The sequence below is a fragment of the Perognathus longimembris genome, chromosome 15 (genome assembly GCF_023159225.1).
Source record: "Perognathus longimembris pacificus isolate PPM17 chromosome 15, ASM2315922v1, whole genome shotgun sequence".
NCBI classification, from domain to species: Eukaryota; Metazoa; Chordata; class Mammalia; order Rodentia; family Heteromyidae; genus Perognathus; species Perognathus longimembris.
Genome location: NC_063175.1, coordinates 24,345,622 through 24,366,611, shown reverse-complemented (window position 1 = coordinate 24,366,611; position 20,990 = coordinate 24,345,622). Strand labels below are relative to the sequence as shown.

General features: G+C 41.5%; 1 protein-coding gene across 1 annotated transcript in view; it reads left to right on the top strand.

The window, feature by feature from the left end:
* The first annotated feature begins 13,623 nt into the window (after nt 1–13,623).
* Cdh2 (cadherin 2) overlaps nt 13,624–20,990 on the top strand; it is a 223,993-nt gene continuing 216,626 nt past the window's right edge. Inside the window, exon 1 of the mRNA XM_048363252.1 lies at nt 13,624–13,984. Coding sequence (XP_048219209.1) covers nt 13,925–13,984 — 60 coding nt within the window. The 5' untranslated portion in view covers nt 13,624–13,924. The remainder of the gene's footprint in view (nt 13,985–20,990) is intronic.

The window sequence follows — 20,990 nt, the reverse complement described above, 5'->3', positions numbered from 1 at the left end:
ATAACTGAATCTGCTTAGGAACATAGACTCTAGCCTATAGGGTATATCTCTATATCCCTACAGGAGTATCCTATAGGCTTAATTTACCTTAGCAGAATCATTATATCCACAATATAAATATACTCTTCCATTTCACACAATTAGATGCAGCCCTTGGGAAAACTTACTGACCACTACTATCGTCATGAATCTCGACTATATCTCTCCAAAGGCAAAGGGTCCAAGAAGTTTCTTTTTTTCCTTGTCAACTACATGTTTTTCTTTTAACCTGATGTGTATGTCTGAGGGCCTATTGGTGTTCTGTGGTGATAGATGCCACAGAAACATTTGTTTTTTGGACTAATTGGATGACTTTGCTTCCCAGAGCTGTCAGCTTGACAACTTTGTTTTGTTTTGTTTTTCAAGTGGTGAATTCAATTGAAATAAAAATTCCATAATTAGATAAATTCTGTAAGATGTCAAATCTAGACCACAGCTAGTGATAAAGTCTTGAAGATTTGTTCCAAACTCTGGTCATCTCCCAATAGCTATTTCAAAAAGCAAGCCTCAACTCTACCCCATTAGAAGCAGACATTTAAAAAGCACAGAAAAGTAACAATGTTGATGACAGTGTTCCTTGCCAACTGAAACTACCTTGCTTTTTCCTTGTAGTGTGGAAAATACTGCAATCTGATAAAGTATATTAGAGATTATTTTTCTTCTTTATTGTCAAAGTGAAGTACAGAGGGGTTACAGTTTAATATTTAAGGCAGTGAGTATTTCCTATCTAACTTGTTAACTCCTCCCTCATTTTCCCCCCCATTTCCCCCATCCCTCTTTCTCTCTTCCCACCCCAATTGTTGTACAGTTGGTTTACATCAACTGGTTTTGTAAGTATTGCTTTTGGAATGATTTGTCTTTTTCTCCTTTGTCTCTTGATTTTGGTATTCCCTTTCCCTTCCCTAGTTCTAATACACATATACACAGTATCCAGGGTACTAAGATCCGATACAATGATGGCAGGGTAAAACCACAGGAAGGAAATACGAGAGAAAAAAAAAGAAAAAGAAAAAAAAAGGGTATGGTTTCACATGGCATGTTGAAAATAATTACAATGATATAGCACTTGTTTCCATAAGGTAGAATTTATTTCCCTTAGCATCATCTTACGTGCTCATATGGACATAGCTATTGGGCTATTGTGATCTTCTGCTATGACTAACCTAAACATGTACTAATTATTCCCTATTAGGGAAACCATAGAGTCCATGTTTCTTTGGGTCTGGCTCACTTCACTTAGTATGATTTTTTCCAAGTCCTTCCATTTCCTTAGGAATGGAGCAGTGTTGTTCTTTCTTACAGAGGCATAGAAATACATTGTGTAAAAGGCCCAGAAACGCAACAAAAAAAAGAAATGTTGGACAAATGGGAATGCATCAAACTGCAGAGCTTCTGCAAGGCAAAGGACATAGCTTGCAAGATACACAGAAATCCCACAGAATGGGAGAAGATCTTTACTGGTCATACAATGGAGAAAAGCCTCATATCTAAAATGTATTTATAACTCAAAAAATTAAATTCCTCCAAAAAAATCCTTAAAAAACCAACTTCCCCTCAACAAATGGGTTAAAGACCTAAAAAGAGACTTCTCTGAAGAGGAAATGAGAATGGCCGAGAGAAACATGAAGAAGTACTCTACATCACTGGCCATAAAAGAAATGTGAATAAAAACAACACTGAGATTCCACCTCACCCCAGTAAGAATATCCATTACTAGGAAAACTAACAATAACAAATGTTGGAGGGGATATGGCCAAAAGGGAACCCTACTACATGATTGGTGGGAATGTAGACTTGTTCAACCACTCTGGAAAACAGTATGGGCGTTCCTCAGAAGGTGAGCTCCCCTATGACCCAGAAGCCCCACTTTTGGGCATCTATCCAAAAGACTACAAACAAGAACACACTAAAGCCACCAGCACAACAATGTTCATCACAGCACAATTTGTCATTGCTAAAATATGGAATGGACCCAGGTGCCCCTCAGTAGACAAGTGGATCAGGAAAATGTAGAGTTGTTTTTTTTTTTTATATAAGTTGAATCTATAAGAGCAAAATTAGCCATCATATTAGCTATGGATTTTGAGTCAAAGAATGGCAAATGTTGGAAAATGTTTAAGGAATACCATAAACATCAAATATTACAAAATAAAAATGAAAGTTGAGTAAAATGTTAATGAACAATACAACAGTTTTAGGTTAAAAATTTTGCACAAAAATTTAAGAATTTTATTTCTGAAGAAAACATTATGTTGTTGATGGTTTAAGCAGTTAGGAGGGCCTGGCTGTTTTTAACACTTAGTTGAGATTTTTAACCTTCAGTTCTTGAAACATTAACTTGAAAAAGCTATAAAACTTCACCTTTGATGACAACCAGTTAGGCTCTATTATAAGAGAGATACTGGTAAAGACCTGAACTACTGAATTTAGGATGCAAAGGGATCTCTTGAAGATTTGCAGCATGCAAAAGACAAAATGTTCCTTGGGGAAATATTTTTAAGTTGTGAGCCAGGGTCTTGACTTAGCTTTCCTATGTTGTGCTGATCAACCTTAAAGATTTGTTTCTTATTATGTTCTGTGGAAGTTGCTTTCCTTCAAGCAGGAGCTATAAGAATGGATCCATTTTCACCTCTAGCTCTTTCCAGACAACTTGAAATGTAATATCTCACTGGAAACCCTCCCTCAGGATGTGGGTCCCTGCTTCCTCAGGTGTTACTACCCCCAGCCTGTTGATGGCGCTGTGGTTCCTGCAGTAAGTGCAACAGCTGCCCTGAGGTCGGCTTGCCTTACCTATAGTCAATGGAATGAGTAAAGGAAAGTGATGTGATGTTGGTCTCAAATTTAATTATTCTCACTTAAGTTCTCAAATTGGACATAATATTTTAGAATATTAACTTGATTTGTTTGTTAATTAATTAATTAATTTATTTATTTATTTTGGTGCCAGGTTTTAATTCAAGGCCTAGGAGCTGACCCTGTGCTCTTTTCTTTTTTCCTTCAGGGCTAGTCCTATACCAATTGAGCCACAGACAGCTCCACTTCCAGCATTGTAATAGATAATTGGAGATAAGAGTCCCACAAGCTTTCCTGCCCAGGACAGCTTTGAACGATAGTCCTCAGATCTGGTCTCCTAAGTAGCTAGCATTATAGGCTTGAGCCACTGGCACTCGGCTATAGAATATTAACACTTTTAAAGTATCTTCTGCATAAGTAAAAATTGCCCTTTCCATCTCCCAAGTTAATTATAAGTAGCTGGTGTTTCACTGTAAGGAAAAACTGGCTAGTTTGTACAGATATGTTAGAACACATTTCTTACAACATTGTTTGAAAATCTATGTTCTGATAAAGCAATGACAGATTTCCCCTCTCCTCCTTAATACTAGAATTCAAACACAGGGCCTCACCTTGCTTGGTTTGCTTGCTCAGCTAACCATACCCCTAACCTAGTTGTTGTTTTTTTCTTTTTCTTTTTTTTTTTTTGTTAGTTAATTTCAAATGGAGTCAGGGACTTTTTTAAAATTTTTTGTTTTGCATGGCTGATTTTGAAACATAAGCCTCTGGATCTCAGCCAGCTGAGAGGGTAGGATTATAAGTGTGAGCCACTTGCACCAGGCGGTGACTGAATTTTATACATCTATTAAGGGTATCCTGATAGCTAAATCTCTTGAATGAATCCTAGCATTGCAAGCCTAAGCTAAAAATCATCACAGATACAAACATCTATAAGGTGAAGGGACTCTATACTGATGGATAATAAGATATAAAGGTCAATGTATAAGACATCAAATGAATTACAGAAGGTCCATATTAAGTGAAAGTGAAAAAAAGCTAATTAGTAAATCATGATTCTTAACAGCAGGGTAATAAAAAAAGTAATATAAAAAGAAGGGATGTACAGATGTATAGAAAGAAGGAACATACCATGCTGTTTGGGGCAAGTTATACATTAATCAACATATACTAATAAAATGAGCCTCTCCCAATGTGAGCTGCTGTTATTAGTACATGCTAGCAAACGTGTGTAGTATGAAAAGAACAAAAAATGAATATAACCGTACCAATATTGTAGTTTCAGGGAATTCCTTTCCCTTCTTCTATGAATCCCAGGTGTGAATTACAAATATTGTCAACTTACATTTCTTACTGTTGATTGGAAACATAAATCTATGCATATTATGTAGACAGGTACTTTATTCTGGATTGATTTAGTGAAAATTCAAGTGGAACACATTAAGGAGAATGGACCCCTATGGATTGCTTCAACATATCTAATACTTTGAAAAAGGTTTTCATAACTACAATTAGATTATGTTAAAGAAGAAAGCATTTAGAATTACTTTTAAAATGCTGAAAATTATAGGGACTGAATTAATAATTTAGGACCTGGTAATTTGTGGAGATGACACCATTTCTATAGAACATGAAAATTTGAGGGAAGCGTCTTCTTACTAGCTTCTCAAAGGGCTGGGTTCCAATGAGATTTCTAAGCTAAAAGCCCTTCAAGTTTCTATCACCAACCTGGGCCTTTGCTGAGAGCGAACTGTATCTCATCTTTAGGAAGGGACAAAAACAACCAATTCAGACAATGAAATAAGAGTTGGCAGTCATTCAGCCCCCAGAAAATTGCACAGGGTGCCTTCTTTCTCCTTAGTTGAGGAATAAATCACAGATAATACCTTGGCAGAAGTCAATAAGATGAAGCCACCAGCAGAGTGCACTGTGGCTTGAGCCAGATTAAGTGGAGAAGGTTCATTGGGCAATGAATTTTCAGGGCAAGAGCTCCACTTGCAGAAGTGGAAGAGGCATCTGGTTCCATCATGGAGTGACCCCTCCATTCCAAAAGTGGGAGAAGGCAAAGGTTAGAGGGGGTTTAGCTTAAAAGTCTTAAAGACTGACTTGGAACTCATGATATAGCAAACTGAAGCAGGACTGGGTGCAATGTTCAACCCTGGAGGTGTAAATGAAATGCTGCAGGGGCAACAAAATCCACTCCCCCAAGAAGAACTTGGGTATAAATGACAGAAACAAGTACAAACACTGCAAGGAAAGAACAAAAAACGGAGCTAATATAGGAAGCAAGAACAAAATGACTTCTGAACAATCAATAAAGAAACAAAAAGAAACCCTTACATTCATATAGAAAAGAGCAATTTTCTATCAAATAAACTATTAGAGAGCCACCAAAAGCTCTTGGAATTTGAAAGTATTAACAAATTCTTAACAGAAATCTTGAAGGACAGAGTTAAAGAAATCTCTCAGAAAAAATAAAGTTTTCTGGTATTTTCAGACATCCTTGGGAAATGTTTTTCAATAACATGTTTGCAAGTGCTCATGGAGACATTTGTATTTCTTTTTTTTTTCCATTTCTTTATTGTCAAAGTGATATACAGAGGGGTTACAGTTTCATAAGTAAGGCAGTGCTGTACATTTCTTATCCAATTTGTTACCTTCTCCCTCAATTTTCCCCTGCCTTCTCCCTCCCCGCTTACCTCCCCCCGCCTTGAGTTGTACAGTTGGTCTATACCATATAGTTTTTTAAGTATTGCTGTTGCATTGGTTTGTCTTTTTACCCTTTGTCTCTCGATTTTGGTATTTCCTTTCCCTTCCCTAGTTCCAGTACACATATATACAATATCCAGGGTACCAAAATCAGTTACAGCGATATGAGGGGTAAAGCCATGGAAAAGAAAGACAAAAAGATAAGGGGCATAATTTCACATGTTACGTCGAAAATAACAACAAAAATGGTAAACCACTTATTCTCATAGCTTGGAATTCGTTTTGCTTAGCATGATTTTATGTGTTCATATGGACATAGCTATTGAGCGATTGTGATCATCTGCTAGGATTATCCTAAATGTGTACAAATTATTCCCAGTGAGGGAAACCACAGATAGAGTCTGTTTCTTTGGGTCTGGCTTAGTTCATTTAGTATGATTTTTTTTCCAAGTCCTTCCATTTCCTTATGAATGGGGACATTCACATTTCTAGTGTTGTTAGGATAGACCCTTGCTGAAACAGTAGTCTTAGAACTGAGAATAGCAACTCACGTTCCCAGTAAATATCTGAGAGACTTTCTAACTTGTGGATGTCCCAAGAAGCAATGTGCTAATGGGAGAGGTCAGACAGACCTTCTCTTGGAGAACTGTTGTCCCATAAGGTGGATCTTCTTATCAGTTCTGAATGCTGAAGGTCTGTCCCCTTGTTCAGCCTCTAACTCTGCTTCCGATTTTTCTGTGCAGCTCACTCTGAAAAACCAGGACAATTCTTTTTGAGCAATCACTAAGATTATGATCTTTCCAGTACCCTATAGTTTTGTCACCCACATTCTATTCATATCATGAGCTCCTTTCTGCTTCTGGAAAGACCAAACTTCAAGTGCTCTTGCTGGATAGTCATGTCCTTTTATCCCAGACCATGAATACACTCTTCAAAGTCCTCTTCCCTCAAGTTCAGACCTCCTGTATCCCAGACAGTCTTCAAGAGTTTCAGATTTCATCTAGGTTGAACAAACAGTTTTTCATACAAACACAATTTTGCTATTGCCTGTTATAAGAACTTTAAAAATGAGAATATTCACATCATCACTTGCAAACATGTCTTTGAAACCCTTTTCTCAAGTAATAGCCCCCCTCACAACTCCAGATAATGTAGATCTGCAATAATCACTCAGCTCTTTTGAGCTACAAAGCAAAAAACGGATCATGGTGACATATATTATACATTCTTTAATAAAGAGAAATGCTGGTTTTTTTTTTTTACACTCACTGTTTCAAATCCTGGCATCTCGACTAGTACTAAAATATAAGGAAGAAGTATAATGTATGAGCAATTGTGATGTGTTTAATGACACAATTTTTGCAACTATCTATGAATGTTGCCTTTGTGATGTGAAGGATAAATATGTTACTCTTAGAATTTGCAGGTAAGTGGAAGAAAAGGAGAATAATTTAATAAATACTTAGTGGCTTATTATGCTCATTGTTAAAACGTGGCTTAATTTGAGATGCATGACAATTGTTCCTTTTATAGTTGAATCCACCCTCTTAAAAAATAACATGTCTTTATCTAAGATGTCTCTGTAAAGGACTAAATTAGTTTTACTGTCATTTTCTTAGATTTTTCAACATTCTTGTGAAGAAAAATGACATTATTTTTGTTCTATAACTAATATATATGCGCATATGCAGAAATTGAATGGAATGCCTCAGATTCTTGAACTACCCAGAGATCTGGGAGGAGAAGGCTAGTCTCTTGAGTATAAGCCAATATTGTTATCAACTGCCTCAATTTTCATTGGAGCAATACAGTATGGTATCTCTAAGTTCAGACACTAAATATGTTTTAGTATCTTCTAAACACTGACATCTGTATGTCAGAACTCTTCTGAAGGCAGATCTCACTTCTAAAAGGACACCAGGGCAAATGTTTTGCACAGCTAAACATCACCAAAGTCTTCAGTGTGATTTGTTTTATTTCCTCAAGATCTGCTCATCATAAAAAAGTAGGCCTCTGGCTTTTAAGTAATCTGACATTACTCTATCAGTATTCATACTTCAGATGCAGAAGTTAAACTTCTGGGATATTATGAAAATTTTATTTTCCTGAGTGCAGCTCATCTTTAAATGGGAGTTGTGAGGTCAGAAAACTAGACTATTGCAGATCATTGGTGAAGTGGCTCAAGAAACAGAAGTCAAGTTCTCAGGAGAAAGGGTCTAAGTGAAATAAATTTTACTGATGGTCTTTGTAGTTTTGTTAATTCATGAAGTCACTAACTTCAAAATGAGTTTGTTTTTCAATATATAGACCAATATATTTATAGTGCATATATTAATTTCTAGGAATATTTTCATATGCCCAAATTTGTTTGGGGTAATATTGCAAAGTCACCAATTTTTAACTTTCTTAATCAATCTGTCAATTATTTACTCAGCATTAAGCTATATATTAAAGACTTTATGTTGTGCTATGAAATTTGAACAATCCAAATGAAGTCATATTTTAAAAATCCACATAGAGGGTTTCACAAGTGGTATAGCCCTGTAATCGCAGCAATTCAAAATGGAGGCCAGGGATCATGGTCAGAGGCTAGCCCTGGCAAAAGTGTAAGACCTTTCCTGAAAAGTACACCAAGACAAAAAGAGCTGGTGCTTGGCTCAAGTTGCTTGCCAGCAAGCAAGAAGCTCTGAGTTCTAGCCCCAACACTGCTTCTCTTATTATTATCATTACATTATATGAACATGGTAGTCAATAAAAATAAACATAAGAATTATTATAAATATTGATGTTGTTATGGACAGAACTGGGGGAGGAATGAAGAAGCTCCACTGAGAATCTTAAATATCTTTGCTTGGGATCCTCTATGGAAATCAGTATGTTAAATATATATATAAATTAAATGCTCAGGCTCAGTTGTGTTCCACTGGGCTCCTATAAGGCATTCTTATAAGAAATACTGGTGTTATTCACATTTTGGAAACAGGGAAAGAGAGGTTTAGAAATGTTAAGACACGTATGGTCATACAACTGGGTCTACTTGAATCCAAAGTTCCATATGTTTATTGTATCTTCCTACCTTCTAGAAGATAATTACTCCTTCCTTCCTTCCTTCCTTCCTTCCTTCCTTCCTTCCTTCCTTCTTCCTTCCTTCCTTCCTTCCTGCCTTCCTTCCTGCCTTCCTTCCTCTCTTCCTTCCTTCCTTCCTTCAGTGCTCAGGCCCTGAGTCCAAGGCCCAGGACTGGCCAAAAAAATAAATAAATAAAAATAAAAAATAAACTTCTACCTTGGCCCTTGTAGTTGAATTCTCTAATGCTAATGGGGGTCTGCAGAATAAGGTAAAAAAGTTAGGTATCTCTGGGAAGAAGAGAATTCGGCTTCCATTCTACATTACTTACCTACTCAGCTGGCTTCCTTGTAATATCTTTGAAGCTTCTGGAACACCGAGATGGAAAGTAAAGGGTTGCATAGACCATGTCTGAAGTTTTACTTAGAACATTCAACAACTTACTAAGACAGAAGGCAGGTCACTGTTTAAGGGGAAACTGAGGGTAGTTTGTAAAGGACAAAGGGCAACCTTAACTTTCCCTGGAGATTAGAAGTGAAGGAAGAAGAGTGTTTGTCCAATATTTGGGAAGAACTCTTGGCTAATACCACTTCTAGGCATCTATCCTGAAAAGCAGGTTCCAAGATATCAAAAAGACATTTGCACTTCCATGTTTATTGCTGCACAATTCACAATAGCCAAAATATGGAATTAACCCAGATGCCCCTCCACATATCAATGGATCCAAAAAATATGGTACCTATACACAATGGAATACTACATAGCGATTAGGATTGGTGAAATATTGTTATTCGCAGGGAAATGGTCAGAACTTGAACAAATAATGTTGAGCGAGACAAGCCTAGAACACAGAAAACAAAGGGGCATGATCTCCCTGATATATGACTGTTAAGATGGGGTGACGGGGAGACAGTAGAGACCAGGTCTGTGAAACCAAAAACTTCTTGTCAAATGGTATTTCCCACAGGATTGGGTCAGTGACCCAACATTATGTAACTAAAATAATACAACTACTCAACATATAAAGGTCAAAAATTGACCTCTCAGTGGATCACAATAGCTCAAAAGTTATGTATGTACATTCATATAAAAATATTGTCGACATATTGTCTAATGTCGACATTACATTTAAAGCCCTAGGCGAATTTTCTTTGGCATAGGCCACGTGGCTACTGTATATGTTTTTGGTACATTGTGTATTGTATATATGTCTACCTGACCTAGGGAAGGGAAAGAAAAACAGGGTGTAAGATATCACAAGAAATGTACACACTGCCCTACTATGTAACTGTACCCTTTTTGCACAACACCTTGTCAAAAAAAATTTGTTTAATTAATAAATAAATTACAAAAAAAGAACTCTTGGCTAGGTGTCAGACACACAGACAAGTGTAGGTGGCATCTTGGAGATGTATCTGCAGGGAGGGAAGGGGGCTATAGGGTAATCCACTGTTGCACTTGTTTCTAAAGTGAGAACCTTTGTACAAACACCCATTCGATCCATCCTTACAATAACCATCCTTTGTCGGAACAAAAAAAGAGTAAAAAGTGATCTACATTGCCATTCTGTTTTAAAATGAATCATGACGCCTGGAAATATGGCCTTGTGGTAGAGTGCTTGCCTTGTAAAATGAATCATGACATCTTCATAGTATTGAAGGCTGGTTATATTGTAGGTCACCATTGAATTCAGTCTGTCTACTGCTTGGTACACATTCACAACTGCAGAACTCTTTCAGGAAAGCAGCATTCCGCTGCTCAAAAGTCAATGATTAGATTATTCATTTACTTATTTGTGCTATTACCAAGGTTTGAACTAAGAGCTTTTGTGTTCAAGACTGGTACTCTGTCACATCATCCCTTCCAGCTTTTTGATGGTTAAGTGGAAACAAGATCATGGACTCTTCTTCCCTGGTTGGCTTCAAGCCACAATCCTCAAATCTCAGCCTTTTGAGTAGTTAGGAGTGCAAGCATGAACCAAAGGCATCCAGTTAGATTGCTTTTTAATAGCAATTAATTCACTAATTAATTCATACTTTTTTTCTGTTTTCTTCTTTCCCACCTCCAATACCAACTATTGGCTCATGCAAATCCTATCTTTTAGATATGCGATACTTTGAGAAGGGACTAAAAAGTTGAGGGTCTGATTGGATACTTCCTCAGATTAATGAATTGCTCCATCAGATGATGTTGGATATACTATTACACAAGTAATGATGTGCTAGATGCCATAGTCAACACCATATCTACTTTATTATAATCAAATAGGAGCACAAAATCTCCAAGAATGTGATATTAGGCCAGCCCATCCTTTGAAACGTTGATTAGCAAGATGAACTAAAAACAATTCACAACCATGGAAATGTGATAGGCATGCAAATATTTTTCCAATGCTGCAAGTTGTTTACCTTAATGATTAAAAAAAAACCCTACTGAAATCAGAGAAGTAGCTGACAAGACAGCCATTCCAAAGCATATTTTGAAGTCCTATAATTAGAGTTGAATTTATAGGGAACGTGGCATTTGAAACTTTAAACAAGCAGTAGTTAGTAATGCTAAATTTTGCTGCACCTCTAATCAGAATGGCAATAAAAATCAATGGCCATGGCTGGGGGGATTGAGAATACCCCTAGACCCCATACACAGGACCACAGTTTAATTTTAAGGCATGATAATGAGCTCCATAAATCCCATTTCTCACAGTGACAAGCACAACTCTGTAAAGCTATTATTCTACGCTTATGCATGACTCCCTGAGAATAAGTGCTACAAACTATTGCATTTAGGCTCTTATCAGTAGTGTGACAATAATATCTAGGAAAAAAAATGGAACAGAAAAATAAGCAGTCCTGAAGAGTACATTAGCTAAGTCCTTCATTTCATCTTTTAAACTTAATAAACATAACCGTTCTTATTTTGAGAAGAAAATCATGGAAAAATGAGTTTCATAAAAGTGGCTTACAATATTATGCTTTAATTAAAATTGAATAAACCTCCCAATTAATATGAAAAAATTAAAAGCCTCACCAGCCATAGTGCATTATTAAAAGCCGCATCAGTTATGTTGAAGAAATTAGTACTTGATTTCCAATTTCATCATTAGATTCTTAAGTGATCAAGGTCTTCAAACTTAAATTCAAATAATGCTAGCATTTCATTTGCTCCAAGACTGAGTCAGCACTAAAACAAGAATATGTTCGCTTACTGCAAGTAAAACCACCTATCTCCCAAGTGTTGAAATGCTTACATGAAACAGATACTTTATTTACCTGGAAAACCTTCAGGAAAACATAGGAGTCCCAGAAAATGGATCACCACATAAGAATCAACTGCTCCCCACCTTGCCTAGGATGAATGCCTGTGACTCAGATGTGTAAAGTCTCTCATTCTTTATGTCTCCTTCTAAATCCATGTCATAAAGCGACAATCCTTGACTTGCTGCAAACTCTTTATTATCATCTTTTAGATAAACCGTGAGTCTGCCTGTCTCCGTGTGTGTGTGTGTGTGTGTGTGTGTCTCCCGTGGAGATGGTGCAGGAAGGAGTTAAAAGTCCAGGAAATTGTTTGCCCTGAATACCACGCAGGGGTAAAGACCTCAAATGAGAGATTTTGAATAATAACAAAAAAAGCTAGCAGAAAAACGAAACAGCATTCGGTCCCCAACTCTGAGACGCAAGAAAAGCAAAACCAAATTACAAAAACTTGAGCTGTTCTAGTCCATTGCAAGGGTGGGGGCTGGAGAGGTCCAGGCGCCCGAGAGAAACCCAGGCCTCCACTTGGTTCCCCCGCCAGCAGGTTGCTCTTGGCAGATGCCTTGGACAACAATGGCCAAGTATTACTTTGGTAGGTTTGCCCCAACCCGGAAAAATAATCTATCTGGAAAGAACAACACAATAAAGAATCATGCTTTAGGGTACTAAGGAGTCATCCTTCTTCTCCCTCCAATTCGAATCCCTTGATTCCCCACCAATGACCAAAGGTGAACCCGCCGCCAATCAAGTTCCCTTTGCAAGTTTCCCTTTGATTTTTTGCAACCCTTGCACCTGCTGGGGGTGCTCGGTGCACACCAGCCATCTGTCCGGCGTCTCCCCCCGCCCCCGGCTGGTTGCAGCAATAAATAAATAAACAAATTGAAACAAAACAAAACAAAACGGGGCGCGAAGGAGGCAGGGCGGGGGCCGGGCGGCTGCCACGGATCCGGCCCGCAACCGCCGCAGCTTGGTGGCCTCCCATTGGCCGCGACGTTGGCGGGGGCTCAGCGGAGGAGGGAGGAGGAGGCCGGGGGGGGGGGGCGAGGGCGGCGGCGGGGAGGGACCGGAGCCGGGAGCGGGCCGCGCAGCCTGGCAGCGCGTGCGGGCGAGCGCGGGAGAGCGGCGGCGGCGGCGGCTCGTCCAGGTCGCGCTGGCGGAGGCCGAGCTCGGGGTGCGCAGGCAGCGGGCGGCTGAGGGGGTGACGCGCGCCAGTGAGCGGCGCCCGGCGAGGACTGGCGGGCGCGTGCCGGGTGCGTAGGCAAGCCAAGGAGCGGCCGCAGCGAGGGCTGCGCGGGACGGAGCCGCAGCGACTGCTACTGCGCGGGCCCCTCGCCTCATCCCCCGCTGGGTCGCGGCCAGGCAACAGTCTCCAAGTGGCTCAGGGGAGCCAAGAAGCCGCGCGTAACCCCTACGCAGCGGACGCAGGGGCGGCGGGGCTACTGCCCTTTGTGGGCGCAGCACGAACGGCTCCGAGCGCCCTCCCCGTGGCGCTCTTCCCCGGCATCTTCCTTCACACCGTGCGGCCCTGGAGAGGAGACCGGAGGAAGCAAACCCCAGAGCTTGAAAGCTCGCGTTGAGGAGCTCCTGGGGAGCGTCATCCGCTCCCCCTCCACCTCCGCATCCTCCACCGGCCGCGGTCCCCGCCGCTGCATCCCTCGCGGCTTCCGCTGCGCTCCGGGCTGGGGCACTGCCGCCTGCGCCGCTACCGCGGCCGCCTACACACTCACCCGCACGCGGACACACGCACACGGGCGCCAGCGCGCGCACTCACACACGCACACACACGAACTCCCGCCCTTCTCCTCCGCCCCCTCCCCGCCTCCTCCCCAGCTCCTTGATCTCCCGGTCTGTTTTATTACTCCTGGTGCGAGTCCCGCGGACTCGGCGGCCCGCTATTTGTCATCAGCTCGCTCTCCATTGGTGGGGAGAGAGGCCGTGGAGAAGGGGGTGGGGTGGGGAGGGGAAGGGAAAGGGGTGGAAACTGCCTGGAGCCGTCTCTCCGCGCTGCTGTTGGTGCTGCTGCTGCCTCCGCCGCCGCCTCCGGCTCCTCGCTCGGCCTCTCTCCGCCTCCATGTGCCGGATAGCGGGAGCGCCGCGGACCCTGCTGCCGCTACTGGCGGCCCTGCTTCAGGTAACGCGGAGGTCCCCGCGGTCCGGGCTGCGGGTGGGGTGGGGCAGGCGGCGCCGGGTCCCTTTGTTCCCCGCGCCGCTGCGGGGCCGGGCTGCGCACCCGGGAAGGAAGGTGCAGCACCGCGCGGCCGGGAACTGCGCAGGCACGAGGCTCCAGCCGGGTGCGGAGCTCGGCTGGCCGGGGCCACCTGGTCGGCGGCGCTCCCTTTTAGCTGGGGGCTGGATCACCGGTTCTTTCCCCGGCCCGTCCTGCTCTAGTGCGCCGACGGGGCCCGGAGAGGTAGCGGGAAATGTCCCCCAGGCAGCACGAAGGCTGAGGCTGGATAACTCCTAGCTTTTGCAGTTTGCTATGTGCTTTTCCCCCTTGGCGTTGCACTTTGATTTTTGTTCTCTTTGGTTTATGTCTTCCGGGATGGGTCGTGAGTTTGCAGGAGGAATTCTCTCTCTAGTGTCTTAGTTCCGGGACTTGCTTCCACCCCACCCCACCCCACCCTGGCACCCGCGCGCCTCCCGAGGCTCCGGGCTCTGCTGTCCTATTGTCTTTAAGACAGCCCGGAGTTTTTGCTTTCTTCTTTTTCTTCTTTTTTTCTTTTTCTTTTACCCTCACAATTTTCTAGGTAGATCCCACCAGGAGAAGCCTTGATCCCCAGTTCCAAGGAGAGCTTGCCCGCTGGTGCCTGGGCACGCAGCCTCTGGTGGCAATCGCCACCAGCTACCCAGCTGGCCAAGCGGGGAGAAAGAAGTTCTGCTACAGGGGTTTTATTTCTATGTCTCCCTCTCTGTCCCACTGCCATGCCCCGAGAGAGTCTCGGGGGCGCATTCGCCAGGCCCTCCTTACTTTGCACTACAGAGAGAGCGAGCAAGAGTGCCAGCCTTTTCTTGGACTTTGTGTGAGGCTTTTCGGCTGCTGGAAGCACCTGCTCCAGGCAGATCATAGATTCCCTCTTCATTCCGTGTTATGTGGGCCCCTCAGCCCTTGCTCCGTGCCCAACTTTCTGTGTCCCCAGGCCCCTCCCGTGAGGCCACGCCGCACAGCCTTGGCGGCGGCAGCCCTCGCTGTAAGCTGGGGTTGTGCAGCTGGGATCTGCGGTGGGGTCCCGAGGAAGCTGCGGGAGAGAGGTGGTGCGCCCTTGCCCCGGGGCCGGAAGATCTACAGTGGACCCCCGGTGCGCATCGCCCTGGGGATAGGGAGGTCTGCGAGGTGGCCGCCTGATAAGTGCGGGCGCGGCTCGGAAGTGCCGCCGCGCGGGGGCTGGGAGTGGGAGGTGGGGACAGATGGTGCAGATCGCCCCTCTCCCCGCCCTCCCCTGTGGTCTTCACGGGTCAGGGCCTGGCGCACTCGGGCCTCGGGGAGGCTGTGGGCGCCGGGGCAAATCGAAGCCGGCGCCCGCGGTCTCTCGCGCTTTTCCCCGCCTCCCCCTGGAGGGGTGTGGGCCGCGGCCGCGCGGAGCCCTGTCCATGGTGCGCCATGGTGCGGCGCGCCCGGCCCTGCCTGGCTAGGCTCCCTCGGGTCGCCCTCTTCCACTTTGTAGCTCTTTCTCTTAGCTCTGGCTCCTAGGCCGCCTGCGTCCGTCCTGTCCTTCTCTTTCCCCTTTCTTAGGTTTCTCCTTTTGTTCTTTGCTCCCCTGCTGGTCTTTCTCCTCCTCCCCCTCCACCCCACCCCCTTCCCTCACCCTTTTTCCTGACTCTGGGATTTCCGAACTATTAGACCACACATTTTTGGTCTCTGCAGTTTTGGGGGAGTAGATGGAATTCTTTCTAACTTGGAGGAGGAGACCTGCCAGTCACTTGCTAACAAAAGTACCTCCTGTTATAAAACCGCCCTTTATTCTCCCAGCGCACGCTCACTCTTTTTCCTCCTGTCACTTCATTTATTGTTTCTTCTTTTTAAAAATGGGGTTTTTGAAAGAGGTTAGGCTGCAGGAGAAGGAGGAGGGGGAGCACTCTTTCCAGTGTTTGAAGTTAGGGGGGTGATGAGGCAAACTTAAATCCTATGTGTATTATATTTTAACAAAGGAGATGTTATGTAAGTCAGACAGTTCTCAGAGTATGAGTGTAGCAGCAAATGGCCATTTCACCAACTTTTGATCTAAATGCAACTGTGCATTCAAGTTATGGCAGGAGGCAACATTTGTTGGTGATCAGTGCCAAGGAAAGTCAAAGTGGGGAGTGAGGTGTGATTTATGGACCTCGTTTCTAAGCATGCTTTATTTCTTGGGGGGGGGGCTCTTTTATAAACATGAACAAATATGCTCATTTTTCCCCATGGATGTTTCTTCTATGTTGGTATTGATTCATGAAAGAGGACATTATAACTTTGTCCTCGAAGTTATTTGTCAGTCCTGTAATTCATGAGTGCAAGTAGCAATACCTTTGAGTAACTTGGAAGGGCATTAGGAGTGGGCTCAGGGCAGTTTCTGCATCGTGAATTATAGGGTTAAGTGTACCTTGTGGACTGTACAACCGAGATTAGAAATGACTTTCAGGTAATGGTCTGCTTTATTCTCCAGAAAAATAAAGACCTAGTTATCTGCAAGGTGAACATTGAATTTGGTTCCTCTGCAATCATCTATTAAAAGTGTGTGTGTGTGTGTGTGTGTGTGTGTGTGTGTGTGTGTTTCACTCCAGAGGAAGCAACCAAGGTTTTAGAGAAGAGACTGCATGTTATTAGCATAGATACAGGGAAACCTTGTTTTATTTTCAGAACAGTTAAACATAATTGAATGTGCAGAGGACTGCTTTTTAATTGTTAACTGCAGAGTCCATATTCCTGCTTTAGTTTCAGGATACTCTTTTATTCGTTGAGTTATTCTGTTATCTTGACATATATGAATCTAATTTATATAATTCTAACCAATTCTGCATAATGTGATTTTCTATCTTCATATTTTTTTCCTTTATTCCTCATTTTAATCTTAGCTATAAGTGTTGTCTACTACAGTAAAAAAAAACACAGAATTTAACATTGAACTTGACTAGTTAAGGGGAAAATATATCAGAAAGTTATGACTATCATTCTTTTTAAATCATAAAATCTTGCATAAATTTATTGTTAGATTATATCTTTTACTAAGAATGCATTAATAGATCAGGAAACTTATTTTTTTTAGTTCACATCTTAATTTTTTTTTTTTTTTTTTTTTTTTGGCCAGTCCTGGGCCTTGGACTCAGGGCCTGAGCACTGTCCCTGGCTTCCTTTTTGCTCAAGGCTAGCACTCTGCCACTTGAGCCACAGCGCCACTTCTGGCCATTTTTCTGTATATGTGGTGCTGGGGAATCGAACCCAGGGCCTCATGTATACGAGGCAAGCTCTCTTGCCACTAGGCCATATCCCCAGCCCCGACACACATCTTAATTTTTTAGCACCTTCTAGTTTAAATATATTTGTATGACTTACATAAACTTAAGGATAATAACTTAATGTTCATAGAAATTGTAGATTCTTAGCCTGATCACTTAACTCCTGATTTCAAATCTACATGAGAAAGTTGAAAGAAAGGCATAAACTATACATATTTCTCATCCATTAGATAGAGACTTCAGAGATGTTAATATTCAACACGGGTCATAAAAAAGAAAGGAAGAAGCTATATTTTAGGATGTGAAATTTTTAATATTTAATAATCACCTTAAGTATAATATGTTTATTTCATTATTTTATTTTCTGGAGTCTGTAAATAAAGTTCTTAAGAGGTTTAACAAGATCCAACTAAGTTGGGCTATCATAGTTACTAAACATAGTTATATATTATATTATATTATCTTTGCTGTTTTCTTACCTTGGAGCATGTGAACATTAGTAATAGGTGATTCATTACCAATGAATTAGGTGTGATTTGAAAAATAATCTATATGCCCTGACGCATCTTTGCCTTTCTCTTTCTTTTTCAGATCCCAGTTAGCTCAGAAATTACCTACAGAGTGTAGTTTGTGTGTGTGTGCCTGTGTTTGTGTGTGTGTGTGCCTGTCTTGGTGCTGGAACTCTGGGCCTGGGTGTTGTCCGTGAGCTGCTTTTGCTCAAGGATAGCACTCTACTATTGGAGGCACAGCTCTCCTTCTGGCTTTTTTTTTTTTTTCTTCTTTTGTAATTAACTGGAGACTAGAATCCACAGACTTTCCTGCCCAGGCTGTCTTAGAATCATGATTATGGCTCCCTGCTAGAGTATACTTTTTTTTTTTTTTTTTGCCAGTCCTGGGGCTTGGACTCAGGGCCTGAGCACTGTCCCTGGCTTCTTTTTGCTCAAGGCTAGCACTCTGCCACTTGAGCCACAGCGCCACTTCTGGCCATTTTCTGTATATGTGGTGCTGGGGAATCGAACCCAGGGCCTCATGTATATGAGGCAGGCACTCTTGCCACTAGGCCATATCCCCAGCCCCTAGAGTATACTTTTTGATGTTCATTCCTTTGTGGAAATTTATCCTGATCTTCTCTGGAAAGTTCAAAATGAGATTTTAAGACTTCCCTCCTTCCCTCCCTCCCTCCCTCCCCTTCCCTTCTTTTCCCTTCCCTTCATCTCCCTCCCCCTCTCTTCTCTCTGTCTCCCCCCTCCCTCTCCCTCTCCCTCTCTTTTTCTCTTTAAAATTCCTATTTTATAAATGTAGAGATTGAAGTATTCCTGGAGCAGATTGTCTTGGTGACAGTATATTGTACCAAACTAACCTTCATTTTCTTCTTCAATAAAAAATTTTCATTTTCAAATGTGTTATGCCTTCATAAAGTTATAGGATTATAAATCAAGAAATGTGAAGAGTTAAAGAAACAGTTAATAATGCTTTAAAATGCTTCTTTTTAATCCTAAGTGACACAAATCTCCATCCTCTGTTCAAGGAGATGTTGTCAGTTTAGAAGAGACTTATACAGTAAGATCAGACTGTTATTTAGGAAGTGTAGTGTTTATGTATACACTCTTATATACACTCTTACCATTTTGCCCAAGTTAACATTATTCAAATTTGTTCTTTTGGCTCAAATACAAAAAGTAATCAAGTTTAAGCACTGCTTAGAGTTGGCAGTGAGTTTTATCAACCATTTAAAAATATGATAGGTTTGGATTTTATCACTTGAATAAGTATTCCAAATAAGCCATGAGTACATCTTCTACAATCAAAGCTTTTTTCAAGTTCGGTAAAGCACTAAAAGTTGAGGTATTTTTGTGACAAATCTTTGTGTTTTCCTGTGGTTTTCCTTAAAAAGCTATTTTTTTAGAGACTTTTGCCAGTTAATTGAACAGATATAGATATATAGGCTTAACAAGTTACCTTACATATGTTTTAATTAATCAGTCTAATTAATTAGCCTGCCTATACTGGACAAGAAGTTCATATAGATGAACATTTAACAAGAGCTCTGTTATCAATATATAAAAGTAATGGAGGGCTGGGAATATGGCCTAGTGGCAAGAGTGCTCGCCTCATATACATGAAGCTCTGGGTTTGGTTCCTCAGCACCACATATATAGAAAATGGTCAGAAGTGGCATAGTGGCTCAAGTAGCAGAGTGCTAGCCTTGAGCAAAAAGAAGCCAGGGATAGTGCTCAGGCCCTGAGTTCAAGGCCCAGGACTGGCCAAAAGAAAAAAAAAAGTAATGGAGCTGTTGATAGCAACTCAGAAGGTTGAGCTCTGAGGATAGAGGTTCAAAGCCAGCCCAGGCAAGAAAGTCCTTGAGATTCTTATCTCTAATTAACCAGTAGAAATCCTGAGAGTGGGGCTATGACTCAAACTTAGGGACAGAGCCCAGACCTTGAGTTCAAGCCTCAGGCTGACACAAACAAACAAACAAAAAACAATAGGAAGTAGGCAGGTGAAGGTAAGTTGAGAAGCTAAATGGAGCTATGACTCAAGCTCAGGGATAGAGCCCAGGCCTTGAGTTCAAGCCTCAGGCTGACACAAACAAACAGACAAAAAACAATAGGAAGTAGGCAGGTGAAGGTAAGTTGAAAAGCTAAATGGAGCTATGACTCAAGCTCAGGAATAGAAAGCCCAGGCCTTGAGTTCAGCCTCAAGTTCAAGCCTCAGGCTGACACAAACAAACAAACAAAAAACAATAGGAAGTAGGCGGATTAAGGTAAATGTTGAAGCTAAATGTGTTATAGGTTACAGAAGCTAAATAAAAGATACAGGTTTGAAAATTGTGATTTACAATAGAAGATTTCAGGGAAATTTTATATGACACATAAGACATGTTCCGTTTGCTATTCCTTGTTGCTCTTTGATACTCTTGAGCTTCCTTGTTGGAGGTCCATCTGAATTTTGAACATCTCAAGTCCTTGAAATAATACATGTACACATACACATACATGCCTCCCACATATATCTGTAATGTACATATAATATTTATTTTATGTGTTGCATATATTTGTTAAATATAATACATATACAAATATGCATACCTATACATACATATATAATGTGTTTATGGGTACAGGTATATATGTTGATTCTTATGTATGTTTGTGTCTCTCAGATTTTCAATATGATTTGACATCAACTACCAGTCAATAATTAATTGCTATGTGCATTATGAAGAATGGTTTGGAGGTCTGGGGTATAACTTTCTTCTGTGCAAAGGAGTTGCTTATGGATAGTATGGAAGGCAGGAAGGCTGGGGTTCTAATGTGGTCTAATGAAAATGACCTCCTTTTCCTAAAAACTAAATCCCTGGACCTGAGTAAATTAATTAGTCTATAGGAAATTTCTAATTCTGTAATTCTTTTCAACACTTGAAACTTTTTGAATTATGTTCCCTTTCATATATTTTGGAATGACTTTTTTACCTAATTATAAGGATTTTCATATGCCTAGAGAAGTAAAATGTGATTTTTGAAGGTTTTTTTTTGTTTAATAACAGTGTTTAATCTATCTTGCATGATAGATTAGAAATGATTTTTGTATTCTTGAATTTTTCTACATTAAATGTTTATTTTACAAGTACAGTGAAATCATTTTTGTGTGGGGAAGGAGCTTAAGCTTAAAAAAAGACAACACAAATATTACTTAAGATAAAAATG